Source organism: Acipenser ruthenus, chromosome 18, assembly GCF_902713425.1.
Source record: "Acipenser ruthenus chromosome 18, fAciRut3.2 maternal haplotype, whole genome shotgun sequence".
Taxonomy (NCBI): domain Eukaryota; kingdom Metazoa; phylum Chordata; class Actinopteri; order Acipenseriformes; family Acipenseridae; genus Acipenser; species Acipenser ruthenus.
Genome location: NC_081206.1, coordinates 15,225,827 through 15,245,006, shown reverse-complemented (window position 1 = coordinate 15,245,006; position 19,180 = coordinate 15,225,827). Strand labels below are relative to the sequence as shown.

At 42.7% G+C, this 19,180-nt stretch overlaps 1 protein-coding gene and 1 pseudogene across 1 annotated transcript in view; one reads left to right on the top strand and one right to left on the bottom strand.

Annotated features, from left to right (window-relative positions):
* LOC117420301 (zinc finger protein 106-like) overlaps positions 1-11,666 on the top strand; it is a 37,658-nt gene extending 25,992 nt beyond the window's left edge. Inside the window, exons 16-22 of the mRNA XM_058991271.1 lie at positions 1,318-1,509; positions 3,730-3,792; positions 5,160-5,279; positions 5,598-5,669; positions 5,873-5,944; positions 6,726-6,872; positions 8,009-11,666. Of these exons, the coding sequence (XP_058847254.1) occupies positions 1,318-1,509; positions 3,730-3,792; positions 5,160-5,279; positions 5,598-5,669; positions 5,873-5,944; positions 6,726-6,872; positions 8,009-8,065 (723 nt within the window). The 3' untranslated portion in view covers positions 8,066-11,666. The remainder of the gene's footprint in view (positions 1-1,317; positions 1,510-3,729; positions 3,793-5,159; positions 5,280-5,597; positions 5,670-5,872; positions 5,945-6,725; positions 6,873-8,008) is intronic.
* Positions 11,667-12,042: 376 nt separating this feature from the next.
* LOC131698713 (calpain-3-like) overlaps positions 12,043-19,180 on the bottom strand; it is a 47,106-nt pseudogene continuing 39,968 nt past the window's right edge.

Genomic DNA, 19,180 nt, shown 5'->3' with positions numbered 1-19,180 from the left:
GCTTGAGCTTGAATTTCACTACTGATACAAGATTGTGCTCCTGGGTCTTGGCAATTGATTTAAATGCTGATTGATCTTAATAGCTCCACACTTTAAATGACTAAAATATACCCTCACAACTGCACTTGAGTATTTTTGCAGACAGAAATGCCCTAAAGAGATTCACATGCATTGTTATATGTTTGATTTTCAGAACTGTGGTACACAAATTGATGTTATCTCCGTGTCGGTATTGCATGTTTATGCTAGCTGTGACTATTCACTCCTGAACTCTGGAGTAATGTAGGAAGTAACACCAAGGAGTTGTATTGAAGTTTAAACTCAGTGTGATTGTGGAGCACTGCAGCCAGGTGAATATGGATACTATGGATAAAGATTCATATAGTCAATGCAGTATTGATAACTGTTTTGCTACTGCCTTGATAGATAAAAGCTTAGAATAACTAGTGAGCATTTTTTTCCAATGGGCTCATCCAGTTGGTATTACATTCTCATATCGCACACTACCCCATGTATTAGCTACTCCCTATATAGCGTGTAGATGGCATTCGTAACTATTAAACACTCCATAGTGCTGCTTTTAGAAACACTAAAAGAAACTTCAATTCAATGACCAATGTTTTCACTAGAAGACATTGAAAGACTTCTTGTCAAAATGTTTGTTAGATTTTAGTTTTATTTTAGTATTTCTAAAGCCTCTAGTTGGCACTATTGTGCTGCTAGCCTGGAATGCACTCCAGCAAATCCTTTCCTTGTGACCTGCATGATATTAAAACTCCTAGCTCCTTTTCTACATCAGTTAGTTTCAGATCTTTGGGTTTATGTTGTAAAACATCCATAACTTAAAAACGCTCAATCAGAAATCTAAGGTGTAAAACTAAACGTTTCGGCCTGTGCCGCCTTCAGTGTGCAAATAATGTTCTAAAACACTGAAATCCTCCATTGCATGGCTTTACTTTTCTGTATTAAATCTATGAGTGGTCTGCCCTGTGAGATGCTCCCCTCTCACCCCACGCTCCCTTGTTGGATCTGCCCTGTGAGATGCTCCCCTCTCACCCCACGCTCCCTTGTTGGATCTGCCCTGTGAGATGCTCCCCTCTCACCCCACGCTCCCTTGTTGGATCTGCCCTGTGAGACGCTCCGCTCTCACCCCACGCTCCATTGTTGGATCTGCCCTGTGAGACGCTCCCCTCTCACCCCACGCTCCTTTGTTGGATCTGCCCTGTGAGACGCTCCCCTCTCACCCCACGCTCTCTTGCTAGGTCTGTTCTGTGAGACGCTCCCCTCTCACCCCACGCTCTCTTGCTCTGTCCCCAGATGAACAAGCAGCTAGATGTGCTTGAGTGCCACAATTCACGGGCAGTGAGCTGCCTGGCCACGGCTCAAGAGGGGGCACGCAGGATCCTGCTGGTGGGCTCCTATGACTGCACCATCAGCGTGAGGGACGCCAAGAGCGGCTTGCTGCTGCGCACCCTGGAGGGGCACACCAAGACCGTGCTCTGCATGAAGGTCAGTTGGGACTTCCGAGCCCCTGGCCAAAAACTGCTTCCAAGATTAGGAAAAGGGGCTCGTTAATGCAACTGAATAAAACCTCAACCTGTAATTTAGAAGCTTTTAGTCAAGGTATCAACCAAACTCCCAAGTGGTATTTGTTGTAGTGCTGGGCCCCCGTGAAACAGCTGCAATTTTATACACATGCTTACAATGAGTTAAGTGCTTTATTCATCCCAAAAAATTGAACTTTTCAATTTATCCTTTATAATCACCATAATTTGAGTCGCCAGGGGCTGGTTTTTCAAAACTTTTAATCTGGATAAAAATGATCTGGATTTTGTAATCCTACATTTTGTGATCGATTACGTTAAAAAACGGATTTCGTAATCATAACACCGTGTAACAAATTTTTTTTTTTTTTGGTTCCTGGGTAGTAAGTGTTATTTCCTAATTGCTTATGCCTCAAAAGTATAGAAAATGGCTATTATTCCCCACAACTTTGCTTTTGTGACCATGATAGTGATATTTTGAAATTTACCTATTTTCCAGAACATTCCAGATAGATTCAGTGCTGAGTAAACTTGGAGTAACTTCTAGAACTTTCTAGAACTTTCCAGTAATATAAATAGTAGTATAAATACAGGGGCCTTAAGCCCACCAGTTCAGTTTAGTTCCAGCTGCCTAAGTGGATACATATCTGCATTTTTCTGAGATGGCATCAAGAGGCTGCAAGCATCCGGCAGTCGCATTTTGAGACTTCAAAATGGTGGCATTCCTGATGGGTCTCCAAGGTGGTTTTACCAAGTTTCCCTGCTATCTTTGCCTTTGGGACAGCAGGGACACCAAGGCGCACTACCACAGGTGGGACTGGCCACAACGGACTGAGCTCTCTGTGGGGAGGAACAACGTCAAGTGGGAGCCACTGGTGGACCCCCGGAAGGTGCTGATGCCACCACTGCACATCAAATTGGGCCTTATGAAACAATTTGTCAGAGCTCTAGATAAGAAGCCTTCAAGTACCTTCAAGACTTCTTCCCTAAGCTGTCTGAGGCAAAGGTCAAAGCCGGTGTCTTCGTCGGACCACAGATAAAGAAGATCCTGGAGTGCAATGAATTCCCCAAGAAGCTCACTAGTAAGGAGAAAGCGGCTTGGAACAGCTTTGTCGCAGTGGTTCGGGGCTTCCTGGGCAATCACAAGGCCGAAAACTATGTGGAGCTGGTTGAGACTCTGGTGAAGAACTACGGCACAATGGGCTGTAGGATGTCCCTCAAAGTCCATATCCTTGATGCTCATCTTGATAAATTCAAGGAGAACATGGGAGCGTACTCGGAGGAGCAAGGCGAGCGCTTCCCCCAGGATATACTGGACTTTGAACGCCGCTACCAAGGACAGTGTAACGAGAACATGATGGGAGACTACATTTGGGGGCTGATTCGTGAAAGTGATTTACAGTATAATCGTAAATCTCGAAAAACTACTCACTTCTAAATCTTTTGTAGTCATTTTTGTATTACTTTAGTATAAATACATGTTAATTTGGATTCATATGTTATTTTTTTCTGACTTTATGTGAACGAAAAGACACAATTCGCCCGTTTTCTCATTGAAAATAGGTAAATTTCAAAATATCACTGTCCTTGTCACAAAAGCAAAGTTTGTGGGGAATAATAGCCATTTTCTATACTTTTGAGGCATAAGCAATTAGGAAATAACACTTACTACCCAGGAACAAAAATTGTGTTACATAGTGATTTGTAATCTGGATAAATGTAATGCAGCAGTGGTGTATTCTGAAAAACCAGATCAAAACGATCCAGATAAAAGTAATCTGGATCACAACATATAGGATGACAAAATCCGGTTCACTTTGATCCAGATTCCAAGTTTTGACCAGCCCCTGGGCATGGCAATTTACTCCAGCTTCTAATGAAACAGGATTATCTGCACAATTGGCTTCATCCTCATTGATTTACTGTAGTAATTCAATAATGTGGACTCAGACACAGTACTGTACACTTTAACAATGCCACCTTCATGAATACCAGGGCAATCTTTGCACAAGAACAGAACAACCTTTTGGCGACTGTTGGTAAGGATCTTCCTCTAAAACAAGTAACATCTTTCCACTGGATTACAGCGGCAACTATTAAACAATTTTGTTTTTTTTGTTTTTTTTCCCCCCTGTAAATGATGAGTATATACTATAAAAAGTAATCAGTAAATGTTGTCTTCCAGGTTGTGAATGACCTGGTGTTCAGTGGATCCAGTGACCAGTCTGTTCATGCGCACAACATCCATGTAAGTGAAAAGTTCATGCCGTTTCAATTGGTATACTTAGTAATGGTTATGCAGCACTTTGATTTTTACCTAAGTCACTTGTCTTTTTATCAGCTCCTTATCTTAAGAATTAATTTTGAGCTCTTCCTATCCAACCACAACCACATCCACCTGCATGCAAGAAAACTCCCTGCAACCACATGACCACTAACCGCAGAACCAATCCACCACATGACGCCTGTTCAGTGTAGAGTGTGTTCTCAAATCCAGTTGCAGTGACGTAGACATGCCCTGTCCTTGCCCTGTCTATACTGAAGCTAGTGCAGTGGTCAGCAGCATGTACAGGTTAAGCCTTGTTCTCATTACTGTGTGTGTTTGTGAATGTTTGTTTAAAATGTGTAAAGCACTTAAAGTGCATTTTACTGTGTTTCCTTGTTTTATTAAATGTACAGTATAAGTAATCAAGAAGAGGGTCTCTTAATTGCACACTACCTGAAAGTTTAAAATAGTTATCGGATTATAGCCACATGCAATCTGTAGGAGGCTAGGACAGTGATAAAAGTTTGATGGTGCAAAATCAAGGTAGGTATTGTGTTGTGTGTCAGATGGGCATGATTTATTTTTTCTCAATTTATTATATTTAATTATGCTGCTTATTTTACAATTTACCTTTTTTTTAGTGCTGTATTTGAGAGTGTACCTGGCAAAGACAAAACATCCATCCTAAATTGTTGTACATACAGTTAAACTAAAGGAAGCTAAACAAGCTGAGAGGTGCTTCTAGCTTTCTTCATTTTGCTGCTTCCAGTTTGCTAATTCAAAGGCATTTCTCTTGAAATGCTTTGCAGAAATACACAGTTCATGGGCAACTCGAAACGGCAGATTTCAGGACATTCCAGTACATCTTATTTTGTCTTACTGACAAAAATTAATGACAAAAATTCTGAACACGTGGAAAATGACTAACTATGTATTGTATAATTTTTTTATATTTAAAACCTGATTTGATATTTAATGATTATGCACAGTTTACCCTGTCTGTATGGTAAGAGTGCCATGTGTCTGGCTTCACACTTTCATTCCTACCCGAAGTGGTCCACAGCAGGCACTCTTATACCCTAATGGTATATACAGCGGCCTTCATATCGCTGTAGTCAGGAGCCATGGTTACAAGACCTTGCTATTTGTGTTCTGCCTTATAATGAATACAAAGTGCCACTGTAATGGTACTATGAGTCTAATGGGAGCCAGATCAATGCTGTTTAATAACCCATTCTGTGGTATAAAGGGCTACCTTATAAAGGGGGAGCACTGTAATGATTTGGACAGGTTTCCAGATCTTAGCTGTTTGTGGTAATGTCGTTTCCTGTCTTGCTTGTCTTTGACAGACTGGAGAGTTGGTGCGCATCTACAAAGGGCACAGCCACGCCGTCACCGTGGTCAATATCCTGGGGAAGGTCATGGTGACGGCCTGCCTGGACAAAATGGTGCGGGTCTACGAGCTACAGGTACAAACAATCAGATTCCACTGTCTGGAACGGAGCCCTGGGTCCATTCACATTGCTTTGCATACAGTGTTAACAGTTGATTTTACTCATTTAAGGAGGATGTTGCCTTTTATAAACCCTTGTCGTGATTTTCAAATGTATGTTTTGCTTCCTAGAGAATGTAATTTATTGCAAGGGCATAACTAGGTGCTACTGACCAGTGCAGTAGACCTTGCCTACAGCAGTGGATTACAGTGGTACAATAATGATTTATTGCTTTATGGTATTTTTGTGTTTGCTCCGCAGTGAGTTAATCCACAATCCTCTCTTCTCTTTCAGTCTCATGACCGATTACAAGTTTATGGAGGGCACAAAGACATGGTCATGTGTATGACAATCCACAAAAGCATGGTGAGTGCTGAGCACTCCGCATTCCATAAAACTAAATGCAATTAGTTTCTCAAGAAACACTGCAGAATGAGATGTAATCCACTGTGTTCCCTCCCTTTTGTGAGATGTAATCCACTGTGTTCTCTCCTTTTGTGACATGTAATCCACCGTGTTCCTCCCTTTGTGACATGTAATCCACCGTGTTCCTCCCTTTGTGTTTGTAGATTTACACCGGGTGCTATGATGGAAGTGTCCAAGCCGTGCGGTTAAATCTCATGCAGAACTACCGCTGCTGGGTAAGATCTTACGAGTTCTTAAAGCAAAGCTTTTACTCCCTCTGGGCTGGCTCACTATTTGTTTTTTGTCTCTGTTTATTACCCCATGATAAATTTCCTTATTCAGCATTCATTACTGTTTCTGCACTCGTGGGTATTTGGCATGCTGAGTAAAGCCACAGACATGTTTCATCTTTGAGGCAGAATCTGAGCAAACATGAGCAAGGTGGAATTTGCGTAATTTAATTGAGTTTCAAATTATTTCAGAATAATTCTGTTGGTCTACAATTAATGTCAGACTAAAATACAATGTTCATACTTATCATGAACTTATGACATGAGGGTTGGTTTACCTCAGTAAGGGGAACTTATCTGACGTCTTTAAAATAAAAAATGAGTTGACAAATGTAACCCTAGTCAGTGCTTGCAGCACAGAGACCAGAGCCACAGGACACAGTTGGAAATGAAAAGGAGGCCGAGGGGAGGAGACACTTTTACACACTGCTGAGGCTGTGGAAGGGGTTACCAATCTGCGTTGCTGATGCATAATCATTAGGATCCTTTTAAGAGCCCAATTGAGGACCAATTAGCTACTAAGAACCAGACTATCATTGATGGGCTGAATGGCCTCCCCTCATTCATACATTTCTTATAGTCTTATGTGGGTATCCAGATGTGTTTTTAATTTTTGCCATAGTTTAGGCCTTTGGCGTTTTACCATATGTACACATTGTCCCAAATACCGGTGCAGATCCCAAGTACCCCCCGCATCACAATGACCCCCCTCTTTGTTTCCTCGCAGTGGCACGGCTGCTCCCTCATTTTCGGGGTAGCGGATCACCTGAAGCACCACCTCTTGACGGACCACACCAACGCCAACTTCCAGACGCTAAAGTGCCGCTGGAGGAACTGCGACGCCTTCTTCACTGCCAGGAACGGGTCCAAGCAGGTGAGACACGGGGTCCAGAAAGAGGGGAGCAGGGAGGACAGCCAGGGGGTTGAGAGAGAGGAGAGCCAGGAGAGGAGCAGGGGGACCAGAGAGAGGGTTGCAGGGAGGGGAGCCAGGGGGAGCAGGGAGACAGCCAGGTGGTCCAGAGAGAGAAGGGAGCAGGGAGACAGCCAGGTGGTCCAGAGAGAGAAGGGAGCACGGAGGACAGCCAGTGGGTCGAGAGAGGGGGAGCAGGGAGGACAGCCAGGTGGTCCGGAGAGAGGGGAGCAGGGAGGACAGCCAGGGGATTGAGAGCCAGGGCCAATCAGTAGAGGTGACTATTGTAGTAATGTTTTAACCACATCAGGGCGAGTCATATAAAAGAGCAATTAGGGTCCAAGCATCAATGTCTGATTTTTATAGGACTTTGAGACAGTGCAGGTATTGTATCTTCCCTTTTTTAAAAGCTTATTATCCGCTGCTAGGGATATAGTGGAGGCGCCCGTACTTGTCATATTTTGTAGTTTGAAATATAAAAATGCTTATCCAATTGGGATTAAATTTAGTTAGGAATTAGTCTTCACCATAATTTTATTTATTGAGTGTCCTCATTTATTTCATGGCACTTGTACTGTACCAATGAGCGTCAATATAAATTAGTGTCCACCGACAATGATGCCACAATAAGTTGAATGAACTTTATACTTGAAAGTCAGATAGAACTGAGGTCCAGAACCCTTTTCAAAAGCAGTTGGATCTCAGGTTTCTAAGTGCGTTGAATTTACCATCTGTTGGTATCAGCTAACTCGAGTTACATGTATCTAGGGAATTGCCTTCCCAGTTGATGATGGTAAGGACAAGCGTTTGAGAGCATCATCATTTGTGAATATCAGTATGTCAAACTTGCATTTTTCTTATATACAGAGAATCGCTTATCCAATCAGGATCAAACTTGGCTAACAGTCCTTTTGAGAGTATCAGTACCTGGATATTGGGAGGATCCTGTTCTTTTGCTGGTCCTTAGGTCACGCTTCCTTTTACATGGAGAGGATCTTTGTTGCGGTGTGCTATGCTTTTTGTATTGAAGGGAATGAAGATGTACTAACTCTTGGTATGATTGTGCTTTTTAAAGAAAGATTGTTTTCTTGTACCCTCAGGATACTCCCAAACACATGCAGAAACATGCTGAAGAAGACAGCAAGCTTGACCCATAAGGAAGTATTTCTCCTCCCATACTGGGAAGCATTGAAACATCCCAGGGGAAAAAAACAAACCACGGTGACGTGAGTGAGGATGAGGCAGAGACACACCAGCAGGCTGCCTTACTGCTCAAGGGAGAGGAGGGGAACACCTCACAGCCTGCTTCTGCATGGAACACAGTCTGACATTACTGTCCCCGCTCATAGAAACCACACCTCAATGCTACATAAGGCTCTTTATTTCTGGTTTTAATTTGTATACAATTTTATGAGCGTTTCAGTGTTTTATTTGGAATATGAAAAAAAAGAGAAATCATTTTGTATCCAGTTTTCCAGTTAATATCAGCGGGCTGGGGGAGGGAGAAAAAGATTTATTAAGGGGTAAGTGTTTATTTGAGTCGTCACATTTCTGCTAATGACTGTACAAGAAGACGTTGGTGTACAATATAGTAGGAAAACTGAATCCACCTAATACTCATAAACCTGTATTTTAATATTTAGGCATTTTGTTATGGGAACTATATAGGTGGAAATGGGGGTGGGTGGGGGTGCGTGAATTAGTTCAGTTGAAATGGTTCATTTGAAAGTGAAGAGCACCAATGAGTGTAGCCGCGTCTATCACTAAACAAGAGCTCCACTGGAACAGCAAATAGAAGCGCTCAGCAATGTACTGAAGAGGACAATTACAGCCTGCTGTTTCAGGAGGCTAGTACATTCATTTTTACTCTTGTATAATTTCTGTTAAAACTAACTGCTGACAACGCTGAAGGCCAAGCCTGTTTCACATTAAGCCATGTTCATTCGCAGAACAAACAACAGTATCTGAGTTTTTGTGTGTGTGTGTGTGTGTAAGGGAAAGCTGCAGTTACTGACACGCGGAAAAAGAAGCTAACTCAGATTTACAGTGTGGCATGGTGGGGCGGGGGTACAGTCCTCGTACTTCAGATAGTGATCTGGCAGTTCGGGCACTGTTTTATAGTCTAAAGAGTTTGCATCTGAAAGAGTGTTGTGTTTGATTTGTAAGATCTGTAATCTTGTGCTGGTTCTATTGAAGCAATCCTCTTGGCACAAAGCTAAGTGCATCACAACGGCCTATTGCACAGCCAAAGAGCAGCTTTAAATAGATAGTGAATACTGCATTGAGATTCTTATCGGATCTTTGCAAATCATGTCCATTTACTTCTTCCAAGGGTCTGTAGAAGGTTTTTCTAGACCGAGATGCTTCTGACATGGATTTCAGAGGGATTTAAGAGCACCATTAATATAGAGGAACCCAGGAGACACTGAAGAATCTCTTCTGCCCTGTACCCTCGCCCCCTAGCTCTTCTAGTGTCAGTGAGTTAATGCAAGGAGAAAATAAAGTCACATATTGTGTATAAAACACAGCAGTGCAGAGATGCTTTTAAAGTGCCTGAGTGTTTTTGTTTTTTGAAAGGAATGGGTTTGTTGCAGTGATGGTAAAGAGCAGGATGACCTATTTGTGTGTGTTTGTGTTCCACAATTTTACATGTGTTCCTGTTGTGCAGTCTTTTTTCCATTGATTTTGGGGGCATAGCTCCGTTAGTACTGAAGTGTTAACTGTACTTGCGTCGGGTGTGAATCCATTGTGTTAGTGTTCTTTTAAAGCCAACATTTTAAGAGTGTATGTTATTTTATTTGGTAGCTTTTTGAAGAAGTTTCTTGGCATGAAAGAAAGACTTCATAGTGGCAAAAACCAAATTCCAAAATCCAAACACTCAGTCGCTAGATATACAGTGGTTCTCATTGAAAACGAAAGATACTGACTGCCTGTTAAACAAACAAACAAAAACATTGGTCTTATTGTATAACTACATTTATTTTAGTATTACTGGTTAACACAAGGAATGGAGGACATACAGAATCTATATGAAACTTTTATCAACCATAGTTAATTTATCAAGAAATTAAATGAAAAAGATGACTTCTACTCTTAGTACAAAGATTAAACATTGAACAGTTCCGTAAATCCTTCATTCTTCAGAACATCAATGTGCACACAAACCAATCCGTTCTGAGCCAGAAGGTAACCATTGTAAACTCCAGCCATCCAGAACTGCCCCAGAGGCACCTCATATGAATCGGAGCTTTAGCTCTTGTGGATTTCAATAATTGTCATTTTATTTTCATGTTGTATTTATGGAAGGTCAGGGTTCAGGCAAACTGAATGTTTGGAAAGCAGCAGCTACTGTGTTCTAACGGAAAGTAATCTGACAGGCATGCCAGCATGGTCTCTCGTCAGCTCATCTGAACAGAGGCAGGTCTGCATGTTGTTCTCATTTACATCATTAAAAAAAAACCTTCCTTTTTCATAATCTAATGGACACAGGGAAACTAAAGAGGCTAACATGCACCGTTGATGTCTGATTTTCATAACTTCGGTCCTTTATTAATTATTTTAAACAGTGTTGGTGTTTGGATCCAGTACCGTCAGATCAGTTGATATGACACCAGTTTGTCGTTCCCCACTTGAACTTTCATTATTTGTATTGTTGAATGCGTGTGATCATAAGGTTGTTTTGCAGAGATGCAGTTGTTGTAGTGAAAGACTTGCAGCAATATAATTGGGAGTTTGGTTGCATGTAGTTTCTTTTAATGTTGCAGGATACCTTTTCAAGCATAATGGTGGTTCACATTCTGTGCACATCTTACATCTCTCTACCCCACTTTAATAGAGTGATCTTAGCTTGAAAGAGGGTGCTGCAATTGTGAGTCTGGTTTGAAAGGAAGGAAAAAAAACTTTTACCAAAAAAAAAGTAAAGATAGCAGTAGGCCGACCAGGTATTTGAGTTTTTTGTTACCGTTTTGAGGGGTTTTTGTACTTTTTTCTTTCTTTTTTAAGTGATTTTGTTAAGGACTAATATTTCTGTACGGGACAGCTACTTGGTCAGGATCAGCAGGCTTGTTTGGTTTCAGTGTTTAAAAATGCTACCGTGATGAATATCATGCATTTGTAAGCTTTAGTGCTAGCCATGCCATACACATACATAATTTCCAGAAATAGTGACTGAAAGAAAGTAGGTGGTCACTTTTAATTAAACTGAGAAAAACACCTGTGAAATATTTTCAATTGTGTGTTTGATTTCGTCCATATTGGTGATGCATAGGGACTATCTTAACAGCCCGTGCTCTAGGACTTTCTTGTACAGCACAGTCCTGTGGTTTTTTTTATTTTATCTGTATGAAATCAAATAATTAGAAAACAGTACAATCTATTCTCTTCTTGCCAGTCTGCTGTATTTTTAGAGGAATCGTTTAGTTTAATTCCTGTTCAATAACATGCCTGTTTGGCACTTCTTAAATCAGTTCAACAGTTCAAAGAAACCCTCTACAATGATGTCTACCATCAAATCACATGCCCATTAAACCCGAATAAACATCCCCACAAAAACTAGAACTAAAACCTTCTTCAAAGATGAAGCACGTTTTCAGTTTGAATGTATTCGTGTTACTATACAGCTGACTGGTCCACATTTAAGTTCCAATTACAGACTGATGCAGCTGTCCTTTAGTTTTCAGTTGAAGTTACAAAGCTGCAAACTTGTTGCTGAAATTTTGTAAAGAGAAATTGTATCGGCAATAAACATTTTAAACTGTATTTGCTGTGTTGTGTTTTTATTATGAAAAAGATGCCTTACATTTTTATATTTGTAGTTAAAGAACACAGAAACAACAAAGACCATTTAAAAAATGAGAAGGGTCTTAAGGTTTTAAAGGAGGCTGTGGGGTCCAGTGGTTAAAGAAAGGGGATTGTAACCAGGAGGTCGCCAGTTCAAATCCCGGCTCACTCACTGAGTCGCTGTGTGACCCTGAGCAAGTCACTTAACCTCCTTGTGCTCTTTCGGGTGAGATGTTGTAAGTTACTCTGCAGCTGAAGCATAGTTCACACACCCTAGTCTCTGTAAGTCGCCTTGGATAAAGGCATTTGCTAAATAAGCAAATAATAATATTAATTTACAATATAAATGTGCAAATTAATGTGGGAATTTTACCTACAAGGGACAGCCAAAAATGAGCTATTTACTGTGGAGGCTGCTTCATATGCATTTGCACGAATGGCTTTGCAACTTTCTTTTTTTTCATGTGTATTGAATCCTGTGAAGACCACATTTTGTACAATGCTGCTTGTTTTAAAGAATTTTTAACGTGAGCGACTTGTTTAATAACTCCGATGTTCAGTGCTGTAGGTTGTTTAGCATTATGAGATGTGAGCAATATTAAAAGATTATATTGTTTTAATGGTGGCTGTATCATTTAAAAAACAATACATGCAAAAGAAATGGAAGTAGGACGAAATCAAGTTTACCATTTTAAATACCAAATATATGTTCAATAATTTCAGCAAATTACTGGTTTAAACGTGCTCCAGTAGAGTTTGAGTCGGTCCTAACCTGGCTGGCTTGTGTTGGTTAGAATCTAACATTTTGGGAAGTTGTTATAAAATAAATATAGTCAATGGATTCCACAACACCAGAGCAGAATAAATCCAATCAGTAAATGCACAAGTTTTATTTGATTAAAATGATAAAAAAAAAAAAAAAAGAATGCAGTGCACTCATTTTACCATTTTTTTTTTTTTTTTTTTTTTTTTTTTTTTTTATGAAAAACCACAAACCATAATTCCAACCCAATATTTGATTACACCAACACCAGGGCACTTTCATTTGGGTGAATGTCATGCTGTCTAGGGCTGGGCAATGCCTTGGCCAGAGCTTTCCATTCCATCCAAGCAATTAAGAACTAAGCTGGTGAATTATGCTGCAGAACATTTCCAACAGGTCTGAAGAAATAGATACAGTAATAATCCTGAAGTCAGGAGGCACCATACCTCCATATAAACAGAGTGCCTCCCATGTAAATAGCTGCTGATGGTTCCTGACTGGTCAGCATCGTAATGTTTGAAAGTGCCCTGAAAGAGGAGGCGTGATCACCACTTGGAAAACAAACTGGAGTCTAACCAATGCTGGCCAGCAATTGCTAACTTGGTTGAATCCACCTTCGGTTTCCTGATTTCAATGTGATTGTTATCAATACTGATAGCCTCTATCTGAGCAGAGTTACGAAGGAAGATCGATCTGATTAAATGGCAATCGATGACTGTGGCAAAGTGGTGAGTGGATACAGGTGAGTGCAGTGCAGGTACAAATCACACAGACAATTACTAACAGGTGCAAGGGTGTTTATTGATAAATTACAATGTCCAGAGCCTTAAATGCAAATACCTGTAAATAATAATGTTGGAAGTGATTACAGCGGCGTGTATCACTTTGGTTTTTGTAAACTCCCATGGGTTTGACCCGCAACCAAAAAGTCCAGTTTTATCACCCACACATATTAGATAATAGATATTTTGGGCACATATCTATATTCTTAGCTCTTTTTCAGGAAAATGACCAGGAATACAATATTTTGGAAGACCGTCACCAATCTGTAACAATTCAACAAAAATAGGAGACTCAACACCAGCCTAGTAGCGGAGCACCAGACCACACTCAGCCACTGCCCCACCTTGTGGATCGTCTCCCCTACCTGCCACTGCGCCCCTCTGTGGATAGTCTCCCCTACCTGCCACTGCGCCCCCTTGTGGATCATCTCCCCTACCTGCCACTGCGCCCCCTTGTGCATCGTCTCCACTACCTGCCACTGCGCCCCTTTGTGGATCACCTCCCCTACATGCCACTGCGCCCCCTTGTGGATCGTCTCCCCTACATGCCAATGCGCCCCCTTGTGGATCATCTCCCCTACCTGCCACTGCGCCCCTTTGTGGATCATCTCCCCTACATGCCAATGCGCCCCCTTGTGGATCGTCTCCCCTACCTGCCACTGCGCCCCTTTGTGGATCATCTCTCCTACCTGCCACTGCGCCCTTTTGTGGATCATCTCCCCTACCTGCCACTGCACCCCCTTGTGGATCATCTCCCCTACCTGCCACTGCGCCCCCCTTGTGGATAGTCTCTCATACCTGCCACTACGCCCCCTTGTGGGTCATCTCCCCTACCTGCCACTGCGCCCCCTTGTGGATCATCTCCCCTACCTGCCACTGCGCCCCTTTGTGGATCATCTCCCCTACCTGCCACTGCGCCCCCTTGTGGATCATCTCCCCTACCTGCCACTACGCCCCCTTGTGGATCATCTCCCCTACCTGCCACTGCGCCCCCTTGTGGATCATCTCCCCTACCTGCCACTGCGCCCCCTTGTGGATCATCTCCCCTACCTGCCACTGCGCCCCTCTGTGGATAGTCTCTTAAACCTGCCACTGCGCCCCCCTTGTGGATAGTCTCTCATACCTGCCACTACGCCCCCTTGTGGATCGTCACCCCTACCTGCCACTGCGCCCCCTTGTGGATAATCTCTCATACTTGTCACTGCTCCCCCTTGTGGATCGTCTCCCCTACCTGCCACTGCTTGATCTTGTTCCAGAGGTGGCGGAACTCCTGCAGGTTCAGTCTGCCTGTGCCGTCAGTCTGAGCGCCAGCAAGGTTAGGAAAAACAAAGTGCTCCACAAACCCCAAACCACAGTGCTGCTGTCTATAGCAGTGCTTGTGTGTTTGTAAGGGCGGTGCTAACAGCACATGCACTGCTTCACCCCTGCTGTGTACATGTTTCGATTGTTTAAACTCAACCCTGCTTGTTTTTATATTTGTATTCACTCCTCCTGGTTACACTGCAGAATTAAACAGGGTGACAATACATTGAAATCAACTTGACTTGTGAGTGTTTCCAAGACCACACTCCCTGCTCTGAATGAAATTAAGGCTATCGTGGGAAGAGAAACCAAGCTGTGCTGTTGCTGAAGTGAATGGCTCGCCCCTCTCCACCTCCTAGCCCCTCTTTATATAAATATATATAGCAGAATAAGCACTTAATAAATAGCCTATACAACTAGGCCAAGCCAAAAGTTTAGCATCACCTAGAATTTTAGGATTGAGACAAAATACAATATATATATATATATATATATATATATATATATATATATATATATATATATATATATATATATATATATACAGTGCTCCTTCGCTATAACGCGGGTCTCGGGGGACACACAACATGAGCGTTATAACCGAAGAGCGTTATAAACGGGGGAGGGGGTAGGGGGCGCCGCGGGACACATAACAACACACATCTGACTAAAATACAAAATGAAATAACTCCCTCTCTATAATGCACAATATAGTGAAGCAAAAATGTAACTTTCCGTGAATTAACCATGCATAAAGCACCATGTAATCAACGCTGGATCATTTTAATGAGCGTTTTAACTATAAATAGCCTGGCTAAACGGCAGTCGGGACTTCAGTTTAAAGCAACAGACAAGCAAACCAAGTGTGAGAAGGAGAGCGGGTCGGGAGAGGGGGAGAGGGGACGAGGGAATGGGCTCGCCCCAGGTTCGGCTGCCGGAGCGGGGCTGAAGCATAGAAAGCCGCAGCTCCTCTCGCAGCAAAAAAGTAAATACATTAGGAAAGATAACCACGTAATAGGCCTAATATTTATGTAGTTATAAAACGAATGCTGAATAAGATGTCTGTGTTATAAAGTGCCAGCGCAGCTTTTCTTCAGTTTAGATACTGTATCAAAAGGGAGACAGAAACAAGTTAGACTGAGAAGTTGTTTACAGTTTGAACACCGGTACTGTATTTACTGTAGAAATACTGCATGAATCACTAGTATAGGGAATTGAGGGACATGCTGTAGGAGCGTTATATCTGAGGCGCATATAATTTTAATCTTTTATTTAACCTCATGTATCAAAGAAACTACCAAATGAGTCTACCGGAAGCCATAATAGTAGTGCAGCATGTCACATTTTTTGTCAGTTTTTCATTAAGTATATGGAAAACTACAAAGCGGTATGTAATTCAATATGTTAACGTATTATTCAGCAGGTTTCATTCGACTTTATGAAGCAAAATTAGTTAATACTACAGAGTAATGCAAAACTTTTGGCCATAGCTGTAGTTTCATCTAAAGCAATACTATTTGCTAAATAAGGTATTGCCTTTGACCATATGGATTTGTGTAGGTTTGTGGCTTTCCACTGTAGCACTCTATCTCAAGGTAGGACTGCGGATACATCCATGAGCGCGATCATGCTCCTGCAGGACTCCAGGCTGAACCCGTCTGTCTTCAGGTCCTTGTCTGAAAGGAGGGACACACATTGAAACACAGAACAAGCACTAGAGACACAGCCCCCTGCATGCAGGTAGCAGGTCAACTCTACCCACCTACTACAAAGAAACCTAATGTTATAATCAAAGTGTATTTAATTTTCAGGTAGAGTAATAATTTGTTGACTTACGCTTTGAAACAACCCTGTTGAGCACATTCTTCAGTTCGTGAGCCGTGATCTGCATGTCCTGTAAAGAGGGAGCAGTGTGGGTGAGCTGAGCAGGCAGGCTGGTGCTGCGGGACAATGGGGTGCACTGAGGAGGCTGTTCTCAGGAGAACAGGGTGCACTGGGGAGGCTGTTCTCAGGAGAATGGGATGCACTGGGGAGGTTGTTCTCAGGAGAACGGGGTGCACTGGGGAGGCTGTTCTCAGGAGAATGGAGTGCACTGGGGAGGCTGTTCTGGGACAATGGAGTGCACTGGAGGAGGCTGTTCTCAGGAGAACGGGGTGCACTGGGGAGGCTGTTCTCAGGAGAATGGGGTGCACTGAGGAGGCTTTTCTGGGAGAATGGGGTGTACTGAGGAGGCTGTTCTCAGGTGAACGGGGTGCACTGGGGAGGCTGTTCTCAGGATAATGGGGTGCACTGGGGAGGCTGTTCTCAGGAGAATGGGATGCACTGGGGAGGTTGTTCTCAGGAGAACGGGGTGCACTGGGGAGGCTGTTCTCAGGAGAATGGAGTGCACTGGGGAGGCTGTTCTGGGACAATGGAGTGCACTGGAGGAGGCTGTTCTCAGGAGAACGGGGTGCACTGGGGAGGCTTTTCTGGGAGAATGGGGTGCACTGAGGAGGCTGTTCTGGGAGAATGGGGTGCACTGAGGAGGCTGTTCTCAGGACAAGGTAAAAAAAAGGAGAAAATTCCATGTTAATGTTAAAAATGAAATATTAGAGCTAAGCCAATTTACTCATCTAGGTTTCACATTATATAATTTTGCAATTTCAGTGTCATTCTGGTGTATTTCTAAAAACAGTTCAAAGCTCCCCTGTAGGCTCTCTAGAGCTCTTGGAATCATGTCTAGCCTCCAGGTACATCTGCTACAGCCCAGTCTGACGTGACACCATGCTTCTTCTGTGTGGCATTTCTTGCTGGTGTATTTCTTACACCCATTAGACAGTGCTGTTTAACGTGGTTTTGAATTGGTCTGGAATCAGTCTGTGTCCAGATACTCTGAAAGGACCGGGCTGATTGGAAAGGCTGCTCCCGTTACTCACATCTCCTGCTATCTGCTGGAAAATAGTCCTGAACTGCTTGTCCTCTTCACTCTCCTCTCCAGCAGAGGCAGGGGCCGGCTGTGGAATACGAGTACAGACATTAGAACCCCAGTGGCAATCTGCACTGTGCCACTTACCCAGTTTAACAGGCTTTCACCTTGCTTATACTGTGCAGGCCGGTTACACATTGTTCACCAGCGCTGTTCAGTCGCCACGTGACATTTTAACTAGCCTGTACTGTTCAGTTATTGTGCTGTACTCCTGTTCACTATGCTTTACTATATTTTGCCATGCTTTTACCGAGGTTTACTGCACACTTTGATAAAGAATGGCAGCACCAGCTCTACTGTTTTTGCAAACCCCATGCCAACCTGCGTAGCCACAGGCCATACCCCATGCCAGCTTACTGTAAATAAGAATTATTGAACCAACTGCAAATACGCAAGCCAAAAAACAGACTGCCTTCATCACCGGCTGTCGAGGGAGGAGGGATCCAGAGAACTAACCCTTAGGGCTAGAGGATATCAATCGATTTCCTTTCATTAAAGAGCAGCCAGTGTCATTGGCATTGCATTATTATACTGTCTTTACTATGTCATGGTCTTTACAATCATTCGCAGTAGTTCTGGTTCTGCTGCTCCAATATTCACTTGTTAATTGTTCTCTGAATCTCTCTTTACCTGAATTTGAGCTCCTTTGAGCTTGTCTGGAGAATCCTAAGTGCCAGCACTGAACAGCCCTCCTAATGCCCCAGTTGCTCTCTGTCTACTCAATATAGGCAGCAGAACCCCGGGCCACTCAGTGTTTCTAAGCACAATAAGATAGTAAGGGGAGTATAACAAAATTAATTCAAATGACATTTGAAGCCACTTAAGGCGGGATGAGGGATGTATTCCATGCTTTCACCTACATGATGAAACCAGTTTGTGAAATCTCCCTACCTACCCAGCGCCTGTGCCATCTGCAGTCTATAGTCCAGTCTGCAACTGGGAATTACACATTGCTCAAAGATTGACAATATTTCACAGATTTTTTGTCTAATTCCCATTTTCGCAGTGGTGGTATTTCCTTGGCAGCCTTCCATTCTGCTGATATACATGCAATGGCATGCAATGTTCATTAGGTAACTTCCTCCATCAGAGAAGTGAGTTCTGCCAGCGAGCCGCAGTGATAACAATTCAACCCGGTTTGATCTCGGTCTGCTGCTCATTTCAGTTCGCTTTCGCCACAGTTCCAGTGGCAAATGGAAATGTGGCATTAGTTTACAGTATATAGACAAGAATTATACTGTCTTGTATCTCCTTCTCAAAAGAGTGTAATTGGATCTAGTGTCCAGAGTAGATAGTTAAACATTGATCCAATGGACAGCACCTCCTAATCTGGCATCCCCTCCAAATAAGCATGCTTCTGAATCTTCTACCACACATCCGCACAGCACTCGCACCTCCTTCTAGACTGGCCTTGCTCACAGTATGCACAGGCAACCCCATTCTCAAGAAGAACATCTGAAAAGCCACTGATAAACTACTGCTTTCTCAACATACATACAAATTACACCCCTTGCAGTACTGAGCGAACTGCCTTCAGTCCCAAGTCATGCCAACCTGAGAAAAAAAAAACATGGCTTTCTACATCAGCTCAGAACCCACCCAATGATTAAGTACTCTTAATATCCATCACTCTATACAGTCTATTACAGCCTGGTTGCTCTCTGAAGTCTTCTAAACTAAG